The following is a 22,825-nucleotide window of genomic DNA, read 5'->3' on the forward strand; positions in this document are numbered from 1 at the left end:
CGAGCTAAGGGCTGGAGAGAACAAAGAAAGGCCAAAAAACCAGCTCCTGGTCTCTAGTTTTGTGAAGTCTAATGGAGGAGACAATACACAGACAACTACCTAGGCTATGGGCAGGACCAGTTGGGGGTCATCTCAGAAGAAAGGCACCAAGCTTCGAGAGGGCTGGGAAAGGCTTCTGGCAGAAGGTGGGACTTTGGCAGAGACCTTCCTTCAGGAAGCCACGGAGTCCGGGAAGCAGGGATGAAGATGCAAAGCTTTCCAGGCTTGGGGGACAGCCCAGGAAACTCTTGCTTCCTAAATGCCGAGCTTCTCCTTCTATAAAATAGGTCAGACCATCTTTTCACAGGAGACAGAACTATCTCATGAGTTCTTTGTCTTTTGGAAATTTCTGAATGAAAGCTGTCATGAAGGAAGCAGATATAATTATCCTTATATGGCTCTTTGTCATCCCAGCTGAGATGAAAATACTAGAAAGAAGAAAAAGGCAGTGTGGTTCAGCAGTAAGGGCCTTGGGCTTGGAGTCAGAAGCCAGAGAGACCCGAGTTCAAGTAATGACCCTGCCTGGTCTGACTGACCTTAGACAAGACACATCTCTCTTTCAGCCTCACTTTCCTCTAGAATCAAACTGGGGAATTGGACTAGTGGGATTCTAAGTTTTCCTCAAGCTCTATCGGTGAAATAATTCTCACACTTGTATGTGGTCCCCAGAGCAGCATGATAGACTTCCTCAACTTGACCATTTATGAAGTGTCCAGATCTGCTCCCACTGCTTGGGGGTGGGGGTGGGGGTGGGCTACAATCCAATGAGGGAGGAAAAGAAAAAGACATAACTGCGATACACACTATTTCATGGTCAGTAGGTTAGACATCTGCCCGACTGTATCATAGGAACATAGGGCATTCTTTTCACAGTTCCTCACCCCCCTCACCCCCCAAGCGTTGGGAGCACAGGTATTCTAGTTTCCTCATAGTGGGGGTGGGGCCGGGGTGGAAGAACTGGATTTCAGACTGTCTCATCCCTTCTCCTTTGGGGATTTCTTGATGTTCAATGCTTTATACAAGTGGCAGAAGGTGGGGTGCCTTTGAGCATCGTGCTGAAGAATCTTTCCGGCTAAACTTTGATTTTGATTACCTGCCCTTAAGCTTATACCCTCTGAAAAACTTAGCTGGGAGCCTTGGCTTCGGCGGTGGTGATCATGCCCATACTGTACTGTGGACTCTTCCCTTGGGTGTCTTTCGGCAAGCTTTAGCTATATTTAGAGAGGGGGAGGGCAGGTTGGAGAATGGGAAGCAGAGCCCAAGTCCCATCGACACATAGGATCGAAGAAGTAGAACTGGGAAGGACTTGTGAGGTCGTTTAGTCTGATATGTTAAAGACGAGGAAACCGGGCAAATGACTGGATCAAGGTCACACCGGCAGTGATCGGACGAACCGGGATCTTTCCGGGTCCTCTCTGTTCTTTCCACCGCACCACGGCGCTTTCCAAGTCCCTCCATTTTTCAGATACCAAAATTGGCGGATGAGGAGTGACTCGTTTAATGTCATGCAGCCAGTGGGAAGGAGCATGGACGTTAGGGCTGGGACCTCTAACTTCAGATTCGGGGCTGTTTTCTGCTGTTCTCTGGGGGCGCCTCAAGGTTGAGGGAGCCTCGCTTGAGAAAGGGCTCGAGATGATTTCCTTATGTTTTGGAAAGTGAAATTCCTGGGTATCATTTTCCAAACAAGGAGGCCTAGAAGTAGGGAGCAGGGAGGGGTAGAGGCCCAAAGGGGGGGGGGGGGGAGAGCTGGTCTTCAACGCTCCATTCGCTGCTGACCGAGGGGCTTCCGCGTACTTGGTGGTCCCGGTCCCAGCTTGTCCATCGCCAGCGGCCCCCCCACACCGCGTGGGTTCCGTGACAAAGTGGCACTTCACGCCCATTGGCACTAGGACCCGAAGGGCAAACTGGCACTGGGATGGGGAAGGGGGCGGGGGGAGCGAGGAGGGGAGGAGGAGGCGCCGTCGAGTGGCATGCCTATTAACTAATAGGAATCCGGGGCAGGGGGGCGGGGGCGTAGGCGCCCGGAGGGGCCCGGCCAATGGCAGGCGGGCAGCCGCTGGAGCAGCCGGCTGACGTGCGGAGCTTTCCATTCCTCCAGCGGTGGACTGCTGCCGCAGCTGGCCGTGGCTCCCGACGGCAAAGGTCCATCCCCCCCCTCCCCCCCGGCCCCCTCCCGGAGGAGGAGGAGGCGGAGGCGGAGGCGGCGGCAGCCCGGGGCTCGGGGCGGGGCGGAGGAGCCACCACCTATCCCTCTGCCTGCTGCCGAGATCGTTCGCTCCCTTCCGGAGGAGGACGCCACCTTTCCCACCGCAGTCCCGGTCGCCAGGTAAGCAGGGGGTCGCGTCTGCCGTGGCAGCTCCCCGCGGTGCGCCTCCTTTTCGCTCCCCCCCACCCCCCACCCCCGGAGGACCGGCCGGTCGGCCGGCCGGCTTGGGACCCGCCTGTCCCGGATGCTCGGCGGCGGCTCCGCGGAGCCCGGGAGCCGGACTCGATGGGGGGCTGTGGCGGTGGCCGTGGCCGTGACCGTGGCTGTGGCGGCACGTGGCGGTGCGTCCCGGGGCGCGCGGCTGTGTGTGTGTTGTGTGTGTTGTGTGTGTGTGCGTGCGCGCGTGTGTATATATATACGGATGTATATGGGAGTGCGTGTGTCCGCACGCCAGCCGGCTGGCAGGGGGGAGCGGGTGGGGGGTCGGGGGGCCGGGGGAGGGCTGCGCGGGCTTCGTGGTGCGCGCGCGCGCGCAGTTCGGGGGGCGTCCCCTCCTCGCCTCGCCTCGCACTCGAGGGGGCGCTCCGGCGGGTGGGGGTGCTGGGTGCGGGCGGAGGGCGGAGGGCGCTCGCGCCTGAGGCTGCTGGGCCTCGGGGCGGTCGGCCGCTGTCCGCTGTCCATTTCTTATCCGGCTTCGGAGCTTTGTTCTGCTCGACGCCACTGGGCAGCCGCCTGCTTCTCCGTGGTGCCCGGGGCCCCGGGGCCTCCGCCCGGCGGGGCCCGGGACCGCGTAGCCCGCGCGCCCCTCCTGCTCCCCTGGCCCCTCGGGCAGCGTCCCTTCGACCATGGCCTGGAGCTGTGAGCGCCTGCTGGAGCGGGGCCAGCCCCGCGGCGGCAGCGGAGGAGGAGGACGAGGAGGAGGAGGAGGAGGAGGAGGAGGAGGAGGAGGAGGCCGCCTCCTGTGGGTTGTTTCTCCTCGGCAGCCCTCACGCCCGCCCTCCTTCCCTGGCTCCTTCTTTAGCTCCTTCCCCGGTTCCCTCCCCGGCTCCCTCCCTCTCTTCCCAGCATGTGGCGGGGGTGGCGGCGGCGGCTGCGATGCTCCGTACCTCGGAGGAGCGGGGCTGGGGAGGGAGAGGGTGGTGATGGGGGAGGGGGAGGTTCACATCGGGAGCGCGCTTAGGGCCCAGGGAATGGAGATGGGCCACTCCCGACTGTCCCACATAGCACCTTGCCCATTTCGTGGCTGCTGCTGCTGCTGCTGCTGCTGCTGCTGCTGCCATCTTTGCTCCTTCCTACCTCCAAGCCCTCCCCCACCCTCTCTCTCCCACCTTAGTGAGTCAGTGCCCTCTACCTAGTGGTCCCCCATCTTCAGGAATGTGGTTTCATTCAGCTGCCATAAAGGCTGGACGAGCTAGCAAGACTCGTAGTTTCCGGGACCCGGAGAGAGCTCAGCCAGTGTTTGGTTAGGGCAAATCTGGTTTGTGCAAATACATTGTGTGTGCATCATGTGGCCGTGGCCAGAAATTCCTATCCATGCCAGAGGGTGACTTATCCCCTCAAGTGAGTCATGTTTGGTAGTAAATAGAAAGAAGGTGAAAGAACGGGGACTTGGGCCCTTGAAGGACAAACTCTAGGGTTGTTTTCCCCAGGCTTTGGGTAGATGGTTATAAAACCGGATAGTCGGCTGCAGAGAAGCACCTGGGAGGCAGAAAACCCATTACTTTACAACTCGGTTCTTCCTTGCGTGAGTGGGCCAAGTCATTTAACCTCTAGGTCTCCCAGTTTGGTCGTCTGAGATAAAGCTCCCCATTTTCTAGTCTCACTGGGGCGCAGAGGGAGGAGGCAGAAGAAGAATTCCTTCTGAGAGCGAATTTTCCAAAGTGTTTTCACATGGGTTGTCAATTGAGCCTAACTGCTGTGGGGTCGGTACCAGAAGGATCATCCTGGTCTTCATTTTGAAGAGCAGGAAAACAATCCTCAGGGAAGTTGCTGGGAAATTTGGACTGGGGCCCTTTGACTCCAAAGCTAGCTTTCTACTAATTCCATGCTTGTAAGGCACTTCCCTCCCTCCCCCACCCCACCCCACCCCACCTCTCCCCTCCCCTCCCCCAAATGAACTACATAAAACCCTTACCCTTGTGCTATCTCAGCAGATACAGAATAGGGATAAAACACTCCCGTCTCTCCCCCTCACTTGGAAGCGCTGCCTCCCGGAAAAGGATACTCTTATTATCTCATTTTTATGTTTTTTTGTTTCACTTTTTTTCCTAGGGTTGAAAGTCAGATTTTTGATGATGTCTGGCTTGACAGAAGCAGCAGCCACCGGTGCCACCAGAGCTGTGGTTCTGAACCTGGACTTGACCCAAATCCCATTTCTCCTGTGACTGAAGGCAAGCTTAGGAGGTGTATTGCAGCCATGTCTGTGATGGTGGTGAGGAAGAAGGTGACTCGAAAATGGGAGAAGCTCCCAGGCAGGAACACCTTCTGCTGCGATGGACGCGTTATGATGGCCCGGCAGAAGGGAATCTTCTACTTGACCCTCTTCCTCATTCTGGGGACCTGCACGCTGTTCTTTGCTTTTGAGTGAGTTCCCCTTAGGGCAGACTTGCCTAATTCTAACTCAGTGGAGGGGTTTTCTGCTTTCTGGGGGCTTCACCATAGAGAATTGCTATGGATGATTCCCTTGGGTTTTTGGCCCTTGGAGGAGCCATGGCAATGGGGGGAGGGAAAAGAGGGGAGGGTCTTGTTTTCTACTGCCTTTTTTGGTTTAAAAAAAAAATACTAAGATACCAACTCCCTTAGTACCAGATCTGGGTTTACCCTAGCACCTAAGTGAAATGTATCCTTTGACTTGGGCAATTGTTTCTTTGTTAAGCAGTTCATTCCTTGTCCTTTGGTCCCTTTCCCAGATATCTCTTGGCCTCCTGGTGGCATTTTTGCCTCCCCACCCCAAGTTCTAAATCTTCTTTCCTGCTTGTTCCTTTTTCTCTGCCCCTCTACAAAACACCAACCCTTTTCTCCCCCCACCCCACCCCATATCCTTTCTCTATCCTTACCTTTAAGTCCCAATTTAAGTTCCAACCCTCCTCCTCCCCCAAATACTTTCTCTATCCTTACCTTTAAGTAAGTTCCAACTTAAATCCCAATCCTTCTCTCGTTCCTCCCCCCCCCAATACCCTTTCCCTATCCTTCACTTTAAGTCCCAACTTGAGTCCCAATCCTTTTCTTCTTACCTTCCAAAATACCCTTTCCCTATCCTTGGCTTTAAGTAAGTCCCAATCCTCCTCTTCTCCCCCCCAAATACCCTTTCCCTAATCTTGGCTTTAAGTAAGTCCCAATCCTCCTCTTCTCCCCCCCAAATACCCTTTCCCTATCCTTAGCTTTAAGTCCCATATCTTTTAAGTCTCAATTTGCTGTCAAGTTTGAAAAGCTTGCAAGTGTAGACTAAAATGCAGAAAGTCATTAATGGGTGACTGCGGGTTAATGTTATCAGGATGTTTGCACTGGAGTAGAAGAAGCCTTTATTAAGGACCTACTAAGTACCAGGCATTGTGCTAATTGTTTTAATCCTCATAGCAATCTTGGTTGTTAACTTTTCATTTTAACAGGGTAAAAATCCTTAACAGAAGTAATCCATAAGGACCCTTGGCAATCAGGAAGGGAAGATGTTTTTGGGACAGGGAATTTTACTAATTCCTTTTTCCAGAAGCACCCACCTCTTCCATCTATATCTGAGACCATAGAGGAGATTTTCCCCCTCATTTAGGCAATAGTGGGTACTGGACTCCTTCAGCATGGTAGCTTATGTGATATAGCTGGGGCATCATGGACCTGTCTTACTCTTGGTATGACTGCCGAGGCATTTGAGGGCCTACAAGAGCCTTTGGCTGTAGGCGTGATGTCCAGGATGGGAGCCAGCTATGGCCACAGTGATGTTTTGGACTCATTTTTGCAGATAATTAAAACTGGTGTTCTCTTGGGTTCATTTTCTGGGTCTACATCTTCCAAAACTGGTTTCCCTCAGCACATTTGCAGGGACACTCGATGTTTGAGTCTGAGGCTTGTTTTTGTCAGTGCCGAACATGAGCCCGAGGAACAGTATTGGATGAATCGGAGCTCCTTTCTAACTGAACTGGATGGGTGAAATCTTTGAGCCCTTTGTTAAAGGTTCCTTTGCTGCTGCTGCTCGGAGGAACTGTTGAAAGTACTTGGGAAAATAGCCTCTCAGGTAACAAGATTGCAGCCAGCTCCAACTGAGTTTAGTGCAGAAATATATATACTCAAATTTTCTTTTTCTTCATCCCTTGTTGTTGCTTTTTCTGTCTCTGGTTCTGTTTATTCCGTCTCTACCTTGTCTCACTATGTTACGACAGAGTGGAACTCTTCTGGATCCATCGAATTACCAGCTGGTGTGTGTGTGTGTGTGTGTGTGTGTGTGTGTGTACATTTCCTGTATTAAATGTTATGGTTAGAGCCATTTATGGAGGCTGTTTTCAGCCCCTGAATAAGCTGATAGTCCTTAGCCTCTTGAATCTCTGGTTTGATTGGTCAAGAGAACTAGTAACCAGGAGTTCCAGCCCGAGCTTCTCAGCTTGACAGACTTTGGCCTATGTTGCGGAGCACCTTCCTATTTGGTTCCCAAAGGCCTTTGGGCAGGGCTACAGCATATAATTAGCAAAGTTATTCTTTGACTGAGGCGGGTTGAGTAGAGTCCTTTGGTTCATGGAGATGACATTCTTTCCCCACCCCTTATCTCTTGGGATTAGGGCCCAGGTATGAAGATTAGGCTTGTGCAGAAACTCTTCTGAGTTCCAGCTGGCTATGTCAATATTTTTCTTTTGGAGAGGAGGTTAATACCTGAGGGGAAGGAAGTAAACACAGCAGCTGAGAAGGAGAATGGGGAAGTTAGGGTTCCAACAGGCAGAAGTCAAGCCTAGAGCCCTTCCTTAGGCTTTTATGTAGTCTGGGAGGGCAGTGGGGAGAGAAGTGAGGTCTCTTCTCCCCTTGGGTTGGCCACGCTTGTAACCCGTGAGCGGCTTCCACAGGACAGCTTCCGTAGTCGTTTATAAAACTTTCTTCACAACAGTCCTGTGAAGTAGGTAGAATAGAACTTCTCATTTTGTGTATTGGAAAAACAGTCTCAGGAGGGAAATATTGGATCTCCGTTTAGATCATTACTCTCTTACTAGCTGTATGATCTTGGACTTTGGGCAAGGTAGTCTCAGTTCCCTCCCATATAGAATTCAGAGATAGGTGATCTCTGAGATCCCTCCCAGCTCTACGACTCATCTCTGGGCACAGTGGTCAGGAACAGAACCAGGACTTGAATCCAAGATTTCTCACTCTGACTCCTTGTCGACCTCTTTCTTTGGTACCCTTTAATCGCCGATCTTTCATTTTCTGTGTTCTCTATAGAGTTCCTCTCCTGTCCCTGCCCCTTCAGATTCTGATGGCGATGGGGTTTAGAGAACAGACTGTTGCTTCCTTAGCGTGATAGAATTCTAGAACCGGACAGGACACTGCAATAGCCTGGTTTTCCCACCTTCAGGCAGGTGAACATGTTTAAACTATATCAGATAGTTGCCAGTTCTTATCTTCAGATTGTCTGGAAACAGGGACTCGGCATTCTGTGTGATAGTCCGTTTTTACCTCTTGGTTTTATGGAGTCGAAGTTTAACAATAGTCCTCTGTCTTTGGTGGCTGTTGAAGGGTGACTGTAAATGGCTTGAGTGACACTATCCTAGCTGTGTGTCAGTCCAAATGGACAAGACCACCCCACGTGGCTCCTCGGCTTTACCATTCACTGCCACGAAAAGGGGCAGCTTCAAAAGCGGTTCTGGATTTTTCTGAGAACGGATCCTGAAATTTCTGATGGACAGCTTGAATATGTCCTCTGTTCTTTCTGCCTGGAGAACTCTCAGGGTGTGTGGAAGAAAGTCTCCCCAACAGTCTTTTAAATTTAAAGGTGAAAAGCTTAGTAATGTTTAAAAGAAGGGGATTATCAAGTCTATTTGGGGGATGAACTGCTTGTGAATGTGTATTGTGTATACAATTCTAGTTTTGAATCCATAAGAACCTTCTCTTGTTTCTCTCTGCCCAGACTAGATTTGGTGTTAATGTGCTATAAAGAACACATGACCCCAGCCCAGATCTCAAAATCTGAGTTGGAAGGGACTTTACGATACTAATCTATGTCTGAAAAAGAATCTCCCCATGATTTCTTTAATAAGTAATTCAGCCTTCATTGAAAGACCCCAATAAGAGGGAAGATACTACTTCAGCCCAGTTCAACTGGTTGCCTGTGAGCTGTCCAGCTCCTGAGTCATCATACTTAGGTACATTCAACCTTGGGCTGGCCTTGAAGATTGTCTGGTGAGCTCCCTTCTTTTGGAAATGGACCCATAGAGGGAAAGGGACTCTCATTCAAGGTCATCTACTGAGTCAGAACACAAACTGAGTTTTGAACTCGGGTCTTCTAACTCCAAATTCAATGTTCTTCCTATTCCATAATTCCCTTCTCTTAGGAGATCATAGGATGTTAGATCATGAGATGTTAGAGGACTTGGCCAAGATCACGCTGCTGGCATAGCTGAGAATAGAACCCAAATCTGATGCCAATTTCTACTATGTGAATATCTAGTCCTTGGGAAAAGAGCTGTCATGTTGTTGACTTTGAGATTAGACAGTTGGGAAACAAAAAACAAAAAGATTAAAAAATTGGGAACCTGAAAACTCCACAGGCAGTAGAGGCCACATGTCCTCCCTCAAACTGAAGCATTTGGCTGCTGTTAAGCATGGCTTTGCCCATGTGGTGGCAGAACCACACAGCAGCTGACATTGGGCATCGCCCGGATGAAGCACCCTGACCGGCGGTATTATGGGGGGACCTTTGAGCCCCACTAAGCATGTCTCTCAGGAAGTTGGTGAGTTGTAGTCTTAGAAAGCTCTCAGTGCTCAGCTCAGTGTTGACTTGTGTCTCACTGAGGTAGAGTGAGACACACTCCCTTTTTCCAAATCGTCATCCAGCTCCCATCCCGGTTGCCTCATCCAACCCTTTGGGAGCTATCCACTCTGTGGTGAGAACACCTTCCTCTGAGCTTATTTAACTTACGTTGCTGAGGCTTGTTTTGTCAAGGCCATCTTTTAAAGTGAAGGGAATATGTCTATTGGCATTGCTAGTCTCCTACCAAGGAAATCTGGGTCCCTTGAAGCGTTTCTTTTCTTCTTTTTCCTCTTCCTCCTTCATTTCAACCCCTTCCCCCCACTGAGAAGGCAAGTAATATATCAATTATACATATGAAATCATGCAGAACATTTTCACATTAGTTATATTACAAATACAAAAATAAAGTGAGAAAATTAGATTTCAATTTGCAATCACAGTTTATCAGTTCTCCTTCTCGAAGTGGATAGCATTTTTTCATCACAGCCTTTGGAATTGTCTTTGGTCGGGATACTGATTAGAATAGCCAAATCATTCACAGTTAATCATCATTGCAACATTGCCGTTCTTGTGTGCAGTGATCTCCGGCTTCTCCTCCATTCACTTTGCATCAGTCTTGATGCAAGACCTTGCATAGGTCTTGCCATGTTTTTTTTTCAGAACCCTCCCCCCCCCTCATTATTTCTTTTATCACAATAGTCTTCCATCACAATCACGGCAACTTGTTCAGCCATTCCCCAGTCAATGACCATCTCTTGGATTTCCAATTTTTTGCCACCACAAAAAGAGCAGCTGTAAATATTTTTCCTTTTCTTTGGATTTAGTACAGACCTAATAGTGGTATTGCTGGGTCAAAAAGCAGTGCAGTTTTAGAGCCCTTTGGGTATAGTTCCAAATTATTTTACAAATGGTTAGACCAGTTCGCCGCTCCACCAACAGGTCATTAGTGTCCCTGTTTTTCCCTCATCGCCTTAAGCATTTATCATTTCTGATAGGTGTGAGGTGAGTTTAAATTTTCCTTTCTCTAGGCAATAGTGATTTAGAGCTGTGATTTTCCGCCCCCCACTTGAAAACAGCCTGTTTGTTTAGATCTTCTAATAATATATCAGTTGGGGAATGGATCTAATTTTTTGTAAATTTGATTCAGTTTTATATTCAGTATGTATTTCAGAAATGAGGCCTTCATCAGGGAAACTTGCTGTAAAAATTTTTTGATATTATTTCATTGTTTATGGTACCTTTTTAGTATAATGCAGTTTCTCTGGTTATCCTTTTTAATTAGTTTTCTTTTTACTTTTGCTTTGTTTGAGATGATTAATGCTACCCTTGCTTTTTTTTTTTAAACTTTAGCTAAATCCAGCTCTTCATTTTAACACTGTGTGTCCTTCTGTTTCAAGTTTGTCTCTTGTAAACAACATATTGCTAGATTTTTGTTTCTAATCCATTTTGCTATCTGCTTGTTTTATGAGTGAGCTCATCTCATTCACGTTGACAGTTATGATTATTAATTGTATTTTTCCATATTCCATTTTCTTCTGTTTCTTCTTTCTCAAATGATTTTATACTTTCCCTCTTCAAAAATCTATTTTTCTTCTATCCACCTTAATCTATCCTTCCTTTTATCATCATTTCCCTACCCCCTTGTCTTTTCTCTTATCTTTTCCTTTTCTATTTTCCAACTGGGTAATTATATTTCTATACACAACTGAGTGTGTGTGTGTGTGTGTGTGTATTCTTCCCTCTTTGAACCAATTGTGTTGAGCATTCGCCTGACTCCCTCATTTCTCTCTCCATTGTAAAAGCTCTTCCTTGCACACCTCTTTTATAGGAGAAAAAATTTCTCCTTTTTACCTCTTCTCCTTTTCCACCCCTTCATTTTTTGGCCACCATTCCAACATAATCAACTCACATCCATATTCTCTATGTAGACTTTTTCTAACTGCCCTAATAGTGATAAAGTTCTTTGGAGTTACATGTATCATCTTCTCATTATAGGAATGGAAACATTTTAACTTTCTTGAGACCCTTGTGATTACTCTTTCACATTTACCTTTCTGTGCTTCTTTTGAGTCTTATGTTTGTCAGTTTTTCTATTCAATTATGGTCTTTTCATCAGGAATGCTTGAAAGTTCTTTATTTCATTAAATATCCATTTCCCCCCTGAAAGATTATACTCAGCTTTGCTAGATAGGTTATTCTTGGTTTGTAATCTTAGCTCCTTTGACTTCTAGGAATATCATATTCCAACCTCCTTTTAACATGGAAAAACTGCTAAATCTTGTGTGATCTGGCTGTGGCCAGATCTCTACAAAGATCTCTACAATATTTGAATTGTTTCTTTTTGTCTGCTTTGAAGTATTTTCTCTTTGACATGGGAGATCTAGAATTTGGCTGTAGTATTCCTGGGAGTTTTCATTTTGGGATCTCTTTTGGGAGGTGATTGGTGAATTCTTTCAATTTCTGTTTTACCCTCTGGATCTAAGATATTGAGGCAGTTTTCCTTAATTTGATAGACTGTTGAGGCTCTTTTTTTGATCATGACTTTCAATAATTCTTAAATTACCTGCTTGATCTATTTTCCAAGTCTGTTGGTTTTCCAACAGAGATATTTCACATTTTCTTGTTATATTTTCATTCTTTTGGCTTTGTTTTATTGTTTCTTGAAGTCTCGTGGTGTCATTAGCTTTTACTTGCCCAGTTATAATTTTTAAGGAATTCATTTCTTCAGTGAGCTTTTGTGCTTCTTTGTCTATTTTGCCAGTTCTGTTTTTAAGGAGTTGGTTTATTCAATGAACTGTTGTACTACTTTTATTAGCATTAGGTCAATTCTGTTTTTTAAGGTATTTTCTCATTATAGGTTTTTATTTATAAGATATATGCATGGGTAATTTTTCAGCATTGACAGTTGCAAAACCTTTTGTTCCAATTTTTCCCCTCCTTCCCCTCACCCCTTCTCCCAGATGGCAGGTTGACCAATACATGTTAAATACGTTAAAGTATAAATTAAATACAATATAAGTATACATGTCTATACAGCGATTTTGCTGTACAAAAAGAATTGTTTTTTGAAATAGTGTACAATTAGCCTGTGAAGGAAATCAAAAATGCAGGCGGGCAAAAATAGAGGGATTGGGGATTCTATGTAGTGGTTCATAGTCATCTCCCAGATTTCTTTCACTGGGTGTAGCTGGTTCAGTTCATTCCTGCTCTATTGGAACTGATTTGGTTCATCTCATTGTTGAAGAGGGCCACGTCCATCAGAATTGGTCATCATATAGTATTGATGTTGAAATATATAATGATCTCCTGGTCCTGCTCATTTCACTCAGCATCAGTTCCTGTGAGTCTCTCCAGGCCTTTCTGACATCATTTAAGGTATTTTCTTCAGTAATTTTTGTGCCTCTTAGCAAGTCAATTTTCTTTTCATAATTTGCTTACATCATTTTCATTTGTTTTCTCAAGTTTTTCTCTATTATTCTTATCCCTCTCTTTAAGTCTCCTAGGAGTTCTTGTTGGGTTTGTGTCCAACCAGCATTTTTTGAAACTTTATTTGTAGCTGTTTATCTGTTGTTGTCTTTTTCGGAATTTGTCATGGTCTTCTGCTACTCCAGTAGCTTTTTATGGTCAAATTCTTTGTTTGCTCATTTTTCTAGCCGATTTCTTGACTTTAAACTTTATCTTAAAACTGGATTCTGCTCTCCTGGGGGTGGGAGGGACTGTGCTAAGCTTCAGGCTTTCATGCCACTGCTTTCGGAGCTAGTTCTAAGGGTCTGCAAGTTTTTGATGGGGCTTCCAAGATGATGTGATCCTCAGAGAAGTACGGTCACTGTTTTCCTGTTCTGAGCTCTGGTCTTTATTTAGGAAGTCCCTGGTGCCCTGCAGCCATAGGTGGTAGTGCTTCTCTTTGCCACGAAACTACCACCAGTGCCATTAATCTCCTGTGACAGATCCCCAGCATTCCTCTCTGCTCTGCAAGTATGAGCCAGAACTGTATATGGGAAATAGGATTGTCAGTGCCAGCTGTACTCAGTGCCATCAGAGGGTCCCCTGTGATCTCTTTCTGATCATTTGTTTGACCACTTTTACCACTTCTGGGCTGGGAGCTCCTGAAGCTGTTGCTGCAGCCACTGTTGCCGCTGCGTGTGTGGGCTCTGGACAGGCCTCTGTCCCTGTCACAAATAAATTTTCCCTCATTCCTACTTCCTAAAATTTTCTTAGATTGGAAAAATATTTCACCCTGACCTTTTGTTGCCTCTGTTACTCCAAAATTTGACTTCAGAGATTATTTTCAAGCTGTTTGGAAGGGAATGTTCAGCTGAGTTGCCTCTAATCTGTCATCTTGGCTCCACCTCCTCATCTATTCATTTAGGCAGTGGGGAGAAAGCTGGCCTTTGGAATCTATCTGGAAATATTGTTAGTGAAGGAATAATCGTGGGTCTAGCAGGCAGCTGGCACCCCCATGGGCACTGCTAGTTCTCCGTAGGACTGGTTTGATGAGGATGACTTGGAGTAGTCAAGCAGTAATTCATTATTCCTCTGATTAACCTTGACTAACAGTGGTGGTCCGTCACGACAGATGGACACATGCTTATTCGACCAAACTCAGGTTGCCGAGTCCGAGGAGACACAACTGAGCTCTGATATATTTCAAGGAGTTGTGCTTTCCTCTGTATGAGAATTCCGTCACGTACCTCCAATCAGAACCCTTCTCCCTCTGCGTAGATGATCTTCAGTAATTGTTGGGGCCCAAACTGTCCATCAGTCCAGTCCTCTGGGAATGAGTCTCTCTCTCTCTCTCTCTCTCTGCACCTGGGTAGGCCCGTCTCCAGGCAGCAGATACAGCCAGCCTATCCTTTGTCAGTGTAGATCTGGACCCTTTGTAGCTTAAGAGGAACACTCTGAACTTTTTTTTTTTAAAGTAGCATCTTGAAGAGCTCACAGTGAGGGAGCAAGGTGGGGAGGGGGGAGAATACATCAGTGGAGGGGACCTTGAAATAGCTGAACTAACAAGAAGAGAAACCTGAGGTCTCTGAAGGCCACTTGTTCTCACCGAATGCAAGTGGTGACGTGGAAGGACTGAACGGCTTTAGTAGTGATAAAAATAAGTTACTCCAAGATCTCAAACTTGTGGTCTGTTCAAATTTAGGGTTTAGCCGGTCTAAGCTTGTATAATAAAGATATACTAAGGGACAACCTGAAGCCAGCACGTTAGGACCAACTGTCCTTCCCCAATAGTTCTATACCCTGTTAATAGGACTGTCATCTGGATTTTTAAAGTATTTTTAGCTTGTCCTACCTGAGGGGCACATCGGCTCCTAATTCCTATACGCTCTGCCCTGTGTAAAATGCATTTTCCATAATTTTGAGAGTTTCTAACACGATGAGTAAGATGTTGCTTCTAGTCTCCAAAATAAGAAAGAGCTTTCTAACGGTTAAGCTGTACAACAGCTGAGTGGGCTGCCTCAGGAAGGTCTGTGTTCCACCTCCTTCCCGGGAAATACCTCCAGTGTCTAGCTTTTTTAACTTGCGTATAGTAGAAACTTAATAGATGTTTATTTGCTTCAACTGGAAGTATCCAAACAATGGATTTCAGGGATGCTAAAACATCTCGATGATGAGCAAAGCTTCTTAAACTGGGGGTTTGAACCCCCTCTGGGGGGTCTTGTAACTGAACGTGGGGGGCTTGAAAGGATGATTTATTTGGTCATATTAAATGGTCTATTTGTAGATCTATTTTATATAGCCATATCCCTGGGGTGTCAAGTATACATTTCTCTGGTGAAAAGGGCTCTCAAGTGGAAAAAGTTGAAGGTCTGCTTTAGAGGAAGACCTTCCTCAATTGGATGGTGCCTTCTAAGGTTCTTTATGGCTCTTCTTAAGTGCAGAGAGACTTGATTTTTGTGTAAGTCTGTCACAATGAAGAGAAACGCTGGGCTCCCCACCCCCGCCCTTTCCCATCCTGCTAAGATGTTTAACCAATGTGGGGTAGTAGTGGCTGCTTGCATTTCTCACGTGAGGTACTGGGATGATAGTCCAGGGATTTCAAAGATGCCGACGTTCCTAACCGTCTTCGAGAGCGAAGGAAGCCTCTCGTGCCTTTCTGTCCTTGGCAAGGGCCCAGTCAAAGCATTTGGGGCAGAGGGCTGCTTGACTTAGTCAATAGAGAGTTCCTGGAATCTAGAACGTGGCTTGAGGCTACAGTGTGGATCGCCAAGTATGAACTCAGCTTTTTGGTGGATCCAGATGTGCAGGAAGTGACTTAAAAACCTCCATATGCACTGTATTTGTGGGCCTTATGAAACACTGGTCAGCAAGTATTGAAACGGTCTGAAATCGTATCGAACCAACTGCCGGATTCTGTGATTTAGACAGAAATAGAGGACTCTGGATATTAACAGTCAAAAGGACTGATATCGAGTGTATGGAAAAACTCGTAGAAACTTGTTTTTTCCTCCCCATAGTTTTATTTCCAGGGATTTTCTTTTTAAACCCATACTTTAGTTTGGGCGGGAACAATATATATAAATGGAAAAAATAAAGGTCATAGAAGGGAGAGGTAATGGTGGGTCAGAGAATACAGAATCTCAGAGCTGCTAACTGAACAGTAATCCCTTCTACATCATCACTGAGAAGTGGATAACCAACCTCCATTTAAAGATCTGTCAGTGAGGGGAGACTTTGTGCTGTTCTGAGGTGGCCTTTGGCGAGGAAGATTCCTGCCCATATAAATCTAGCAAAGCTGGGGGGGAGGGGGGAGAATTCATTCTTTGGGGTTCTTCAATGCTTCCATTTCTTCCTCCTCAGAGTCTCTGACTTGGCAGTGTGGGGGACCGGTCACTCCCAGATTTCTCAGACTGAAATGGTGGGAAGGAATACTGGGCCTAGGGGTTAGGAGGGCTGTTTTGATCTAAGCTAGTACTAGCTCCTGCACTAATCTGGGACTGAATTTTCTCATCTGTGAAAGGGACCTAATAGTACTTGTACTGCTGACCTCAAACAGGTGTTCTGAGGAAAGTACTTAGTGTTTAAACCTTCAGGGGCCACTGAAATGAGAGATAATGCTTTTAGTAATACAGCTGGAGGGCACCAGCTGATTTCCAGTGTTGGCAAGCCATGGAGGATTTATAAAAACAGCACACCGAGGCAGGCCTTTTAATGCAAAACAGAGGGGATTGGCTTCAGGCGGAAGGGGCCGCAGAACACAGGGAGTACAATGACATCTAGCAGCACATGTCGTCCGGGGACAGAAAGCCACCGGGGAACAGGGGCACTGTCTGTGTGATCATAATGGGGTTCCAGTGAGGAACTGAACTTGCTAGGATGGGGAGTAGAGCTAGCTCCTTAGTGCTCAAAAATTGTCCAAAAGGCAATTGGCCCATATCTCCCTCCAGGGTAGAGCAGACTAGAAATGCAGACAACTTGGGTGAGTGGAAGGAGCCCTTATCTGGGGCTCCCCTTACGTGCGTTTTCCACTACGGCCACGCCGGCCCGCTAGCCGTTTCCTGAGCTGGGCCGTCCATCTGGCATCTCTGTGCCTTTGGCCTGCCTGGCCTGTGTGCCTGGGATTTTCTCCCCACCTTGTCCCTGGAGGGTTTTTCATTTCCTTTTAAGGTTCCATCTAGGTGCTACCTCCTTCTTACAGAAAACTGTTCCCGATCCCCCTGGTTTGGGGTACTTTTCTCCCTTCTGCTGAGAGACAGCATGGCCTAGTCAGTCAGTCAACAGGCATCTATTAAGTAAGCATCTACTGTGTGTCATTCACTCTGGGGAATATAAAGAAAGGAAAAGATAATCCCTGCTCTCACAGAGGTCAGATTACTGGGTGGAGGTGGGGGAGGTAACAACATGCAAATAACCATGCAAAAGCAAGAAATAAACAGAATAATTGGAGATAATCAACAGAGGGAAGATTGGTGGCAGAAGGAGGGATCTTAGCTAGGACCTGAAGGAAGCCCTTGATGGTAGGAGGTAGAGATAGGAGGGAGAGCGTTTTAGGCATGGGGCAGGCGGTGAAAAATACATAAAGAGATGGAATGGCTTGTTGGAGAACCGGGCAGGAGGCCAGTTTTGTTGGATCCCAGCGTACTTGTTGGGGAGAGTAAGGTATAAGAAAACCGGGAAAGGGTAGGAGGGGGCAAGGTAGGAAGGCGTTGGTTACCAAATACAGCATTCTGTGTTGGTTATAGGGAGCCATTGGGGGACACGATCAGATATGTTGGAGCAAGATGGCCGATAGCTGGGCGGAGATTGCGTTGGGGTGGACCCACTTGAGGCAGAGACCAGCTAGCAGTTCAAGCCTGAGGTGATGATGGTCTGTACCAGGCTGGGAGCAGAGAGGAAAAAAGGGCAGATGAGTGAGATATTACAAAGGTGGAATCTTCAGACATGGGCATGGGTACAGATTGGGTATGGGGGCAAGGATTGTCCCTGCATTGTGAGCCCCAGTGCCTAGGAGGATGGGTGTACTATTGACAGTAATGGGAAAGTTAGGAAGCGGGGAGAGTTTGGGGGAAATATGGTGAGGTCAGTTTTGGACATGTTGGACACGGACATGTTTGGACATGTTGAGTTGTGTATAGGGCTAGCTAGTCTGAGATGTACAGAAGGCAAATGGAGAGCTGGAGGTTAGAGAAGTTAGGGATGATTAATTAATGAAGAGAATCTAAAGAATAGAGATGCTCAATTGAATTCATGAGAGCAGAAACACTACAGAGGGAGAGGAAGAGCCAGGATAGAGTCCTGGGAAATACCGCCAAGGCTGTTAGACATGACCTGAATGAAGATCCAGCAAAAAAAGACTTAAGGAGGAGAGGTCAGCCAGGTATTAGAGCAGTGTCATGTGACTGACAGTGTCAGGGGCCGCAGAGAGGTCGAGAAGAACGGAAAGCCTTTAAGTTTGGCAATGGAGAGATTACTCGCAACTCTGGAGAGTGGTCTCTGAATAATGAAGATGACAGGTCTAAGTGGATAGACCCCGAAGCTCTGCTTCTGACCCCTACTGATCACGTGACCCCTCTGGTTCCTCTTGGTTATGGCTGTCAAACTCGAGTAGAAATGGAGACCTCTAAAGCATATAGAGGGATACCTGCAGGCCACAAATTGACTTAATGTTCAAATGTAACAACATTTCTGTTTGATTCTATTATTTTGTTAAATACTTCCCAATTACATTTTAATCTGGTTCCGGAGCACTCATGTCTGACACTTCTGCTCTGGGCAATTCTCTGAGACCATCGATTGAAAAGAAGGTGCTGACCTGCCCTGGTCCAGGCGCTTTTTTTCATCTGGGAGTCGCTTCTCCACAAGGGCTCAGATTTACTCATCTCTGCAAATGTGCTTGTTCCCCAATACCGAACGATCTCTCCCCTTGAGGCGAGTACCTCCGCCATTTTTTCTTTGTGTCTATTGCCCAGCCTAGTGTCTTGCACACCTCAGGACTCGAATATTTGAATGGAGCTGAAATGGGGAGTTGCACCCCAGCTCTGCTGCTTTCCAAGCTAGGTGACCTTGAATGAGTCCTTCCCAGGGAGTGCTGGAATGGCTTCAAACTGCTCACAAGCCCATTGTTAAATTGTCTTGGGTGAGCTTTCACTTCCTTGGCAATCAGCTACAGTCAGATCAGAGTCATTGTTCTGTTGGTGGGCTAGACTTAAGAAAGTGATCAGAAAATGATAATACATTACTAAACTTAAAAGGGTGTTTCGGGCACGGTCCCCTCCTCCCCTCTCACCCACCCAGCCTGTGGTTAAAAATTGACAAGCCCCATTGTCCCTTCCCCTCTGCGGGCCTCAGTTTTCATTTACAGAGCTAATAATACTTGAATTACCCAGAAGTATTGAGAGGAGAAATGCTTTAAATATACAGAAATGGGAACTATTGTTTCGAATAAATCGAGGCTGACGTATCCAGAATAGATTTTTCAGTTCAGTTTAACAAATGTTAAACACCTACTGTTTGCAGAGCAATGTGCAAGGTTGAGAAGTCCACAGTGCAGCTCAAACCCTACTCCCTGCAACATAATTTAGTCCAAACCCTACTCCTTGGTACAATTTAGCTCAAACCCTAGTCCTTGCTACAGTTTATTCAAACCCTACTCCCTTGCTACAATTTAGCTCAAATCCTACTTCCTGCTCTTCAACAAGTTTACTGGCTAATTGGGGGCGGGGTAAACTAACTTTTACAAAGTATTTTGTGGTTTACAAAGTAATAAAGATGAAGGCCAGCCCATGTAAAATGATACAAATAAAGTGCCCTGTGAAGTCTGAGAGGGAGAACATCATTTGTTGATGGTGGGTGGAGGGAAGAGCAGGGAAAGTTCCCTGGAGGAAGTGACATTTGATCTGGGTTTTTAAATCTTGGAAGGTGTGTATGTGTGTGTGTGTGTGTGTGTGTGTGTGTGTGTGTGTGTGTGTTCATGTTCATGTTCATGTTCATTTGTATGCATTGGGTGGGGGGGCTGAGAGGAAAGCCATTCCTGTCATATTGACCGGTATGAACAAAATTTTTTTTATTTTAGTTTATTTCCAAAACATCATATGCAAGGATGATTTTTCAACACTAACCCTTGCAGAGGCTTGTGTTCCAATTTTCCCTCCCTTCCTCCCACCTCCTCCTCCTCTAGATGGCAAGTAATCCAATATATGTTAAACGTGGTAAAATATATGTTAATTTTTTATTATTATAGCTTTTTATTTACAAGACATATGCATGGGTAATTTTTCAGCATTGACCCTTGCAAAACTTTCCATTCCAACTTTTCCCCTCCCTCTCCCCTAGATGGCAGGTAGCCCCGTACATGTTAAATATGTTAAAGTATATATTAAATGCAATAATAAGCATATATATTTATAGAATTCTCTTGCTGCACAAGAAAAATCAGATCAAAAGGGAAAAAATGAGAAAGAAAACAAAAAGCAAACGCAAAACAACAAAAAGGTGAAAATATGCTGTGCTCCACGCTCGGTTCCCACAGTCCTCTCTCTGGGGGCAGATGGCTCTCTTCATCACAAGGTCATTGGAACTGGTCTGAATCATCTATGAGCAAAAGTTTGAAGGGGCTATGAGTAATCTAGTAATAATCTAGTTGGAGTACCCAGAAGGAAACAGTCTGAGCTCTGAATGATAACAAATTGTGGAGGGCTTTGAATGCCAAACAGCTGCTCAGATACTGCCGTGGCATGAGCTTGAGCTGGTGTGACCAGCTCTCTGGACAAGCTGTAAACCAGGCTTTTCAGGAAGGGTTAGCTTGGAGTCTAGTGTAATCCAACTACCTTTTTGTGGAGTTGGAAATTTAGTATCAGAGCAGGAAAATGACTTGTTCAGGTGACACAGAATCAGGTACTAGAGCCGAGATCTGAATTTTGATCTTCTGGTTTCAGGTTCAGTGCTTTTTCCTTTGTGTGGCCATTTTTTTTTTTTTTTGGGTTTTGGTTTTGGTTTTGGTTTTTGATTTTTTTTAAACAGAGGCCTTAGGCCCTTCAGGAGGTCATGACCAGTTTTTTTGACCAGTTGTCAGGAATGTGGTTGTCTGGATTCCCGTTCAAGTGCGGACCGGACCAAATGGCTTCCGAGGTTTCCTTCTAGCTCAGGGGTTCTGTGATTCTCTGACAGAAGGGCTTCATCCGAAGTAGGGCTGAAGAGTCTTAGGAGGGGGCCACATCTGTATTCCTCAACCACACCCAATCATTGGCAAAACAACTGCCCGGCCAGCGGCCTCATCCCCCAAGACAATGGGCCTGTTGTGTGGCTGTTGTTACACGGAATGGATTGTTTTAGCAGGTGCAGGCAATGGCATGAGCTGAAAGTGGGGTGAACCTCGCTCACGTTCTTGCTGCTTCAGCACAAGCCAAAGCCAAGCTAGCTTTTTGTCTGGTCTGTGGGCAGGTGTTGGAATTGGGTTTATTGGAGCTCTGGTCCTCCTAGGCATAGGGGTAGCATCTGTTTCAGTTTTGTTCCTTTGTTGGCCTGTTGTGCTTTCTCTTTTCCTTTTTAATTGAAGTATAGGCTCCCTCCGGTGGCTAATCACATAGCTCTTAATTCCCAAGGGCCACTCTTTGAAGAAGACCTTGAGTTCAGAGGTACCCTGGCAAGGCTGGACATTTCTTGGGCGTTACCCTTCTTGCTTGCATCTGTAGCCCTTCTGACCTTTCCAAAGCAGAAAGAAATTATGGCAAAATATTTTTATTTTCAGGTACATATCATTTGATTCAATAATGGGCCAGAAGATGGTTTGTTTATTGGGTAGCATCAGTACCGAGGAACCATGGCTAGAAGGGAGACCTGGTGGGGGCGTGAGGGCAGACTGGGAGGACAGGGCAGAATGAGAGACCTGGGTCTCAGAGGACAAAGCTTGGGGGAAGGGGACACTGCCAATCTTACCTTCCCAGTGTCTTCTTGGGACTCCTGTTTCCCCCTATTGCTCTATCTCCTCCTCTTCCTCTTTCTTAAAGCTTTTAGTGTCGTATTGTTTTTTTTAAAAAAAAAATACAGTGCAGGAGTCGGATCTGAATTTGAATCTTGATTAGCCTTTGACCCATGTGACTCTGAGCAAATTACCCTCCCTGAGCCCGAGCTTCCTTGTCTCTAAAATGAGGGCATTGAACTAATTGACGTCGAAGGGCTCTTCCTAGCTCCTGGGCTTCCGTGACTAGGGTAGCACTCTGGCTTTTTTTAATTGATAAATTTTGTTTTAACACTGCTAAATATACTTTTGCAAAACACGAGAGGGTTTTAAAACGATGGCTTTTGTCATTGAGCATTTGTCGAAAGGAAGGAAAGCTCTGAGCTTTTAAGCAGTTATTATCAGTGTTGAATTAGTATCATTATTCTGGGATTTGTCTTTTCATATCGTCTCCATTGATATGGTTTTAGTCACCGTATGTGTTTTTGCCTTTGCTTTCCTTCCCTCTCCGGCTCGTCTTCCTAGTCCTCATTCCTCGTGGGCCAGGAACGCTTGCGCTACACCCCCGCGTCACTTTGTTCAGCCGCTTACTGGTTGATTGACACATAGTTTGTTTCCAGTTTTTTCTCTGACGAATGGTGTTGCTATGAATGTTTTTTCTATGGCGGCCTTTTGTTACCGACCTCCTCGCGGCGTACACCCAATAGCGGGTTAAAGGACGTGTACGATTGGCTCTGTTCATTTATAACTTTTCTCCCGCATTTCCAAATTGTTGTCTCAAACAGTTGGGCTAATTAACAGCTTGATCAGAGGTAAATTAGCATATCTGTCTTCCCCAAATCCCTGCAACACTGCTAATTTGATGGGTGTGATGTGATACCTCAGTGTTGTTTTAATGTGCATTTCTCTATTAGTGATCTTGAACAGTTTTTCAGATAGCTGTTGATCATTTTTCTTTTGATAGATGAGGAAGCTTCTTTGGGGATGGTGGTGGGTGGCAAAGCTCATTTGTGAAACTGGTTAACGCGTTTCCTCATTCCCTTGAGTATCTGATAATCAAGAGGTGGTCACAGAAGAAAAATCAGCTTCTATTTGTCTGCCCTTGTGGCAGGTAGCACCAGTGAAGGGAAAAGGAGCTAATCTTCAGCTCAGTTACAGTAACGCATCTGGAGAACTATACGTTTGGAAAGCATTTTAGATACAATCTCACAACAGGCTTGTGAAGACCAGGGGAGTG

At 46.3% G+C, this 22,825-nt stretch overlaps 1 protein-coding gene across 1 annotated transcript in view; it reads left to right on the plus strand.

Annotated features, from left to right (window-relative positions):
- Positions 1–2,096: 2,096 nt before the first annotated feature.
- Positions 2,097–22,825, plus strand: part of ZDHHC9 (zinc finger DHHC-type palmitoyltransferase 9) — a 37,095-nt gene continuing 16,366 nt past the window's right edge. Inside the window, exons 1-2 of the mRNA XM_051968145.1 lie at positions 2,097–2,365; positions 4,517–4,828. Coding sequence (XP_051824105.1) covers positions 4,662–4,828 — 167 coding nt within the window. The 5' untranslated portion in view covers positions 2,097–2,365; positions 4,517–4,661. The remainder of the gene's footprint in view (positions 2,366–4,516; positions 4,829–22,825) is intronic.

Source organism: Antechinus flavipes, chromosome X, assembly GCF_016432865.1.
Source record: "Antechinus flavipes isolate AdamAnt ecotype Samford, QLD, Australia chromosome X, AdamAnt_v2, whole genome shotgun sequence".
NCBI lineage: Eukaryota > Metazoa > Chordata > Mammalia > Dasyuromorphia > Dasyuridae > Antechinus > Antechinus flavipes.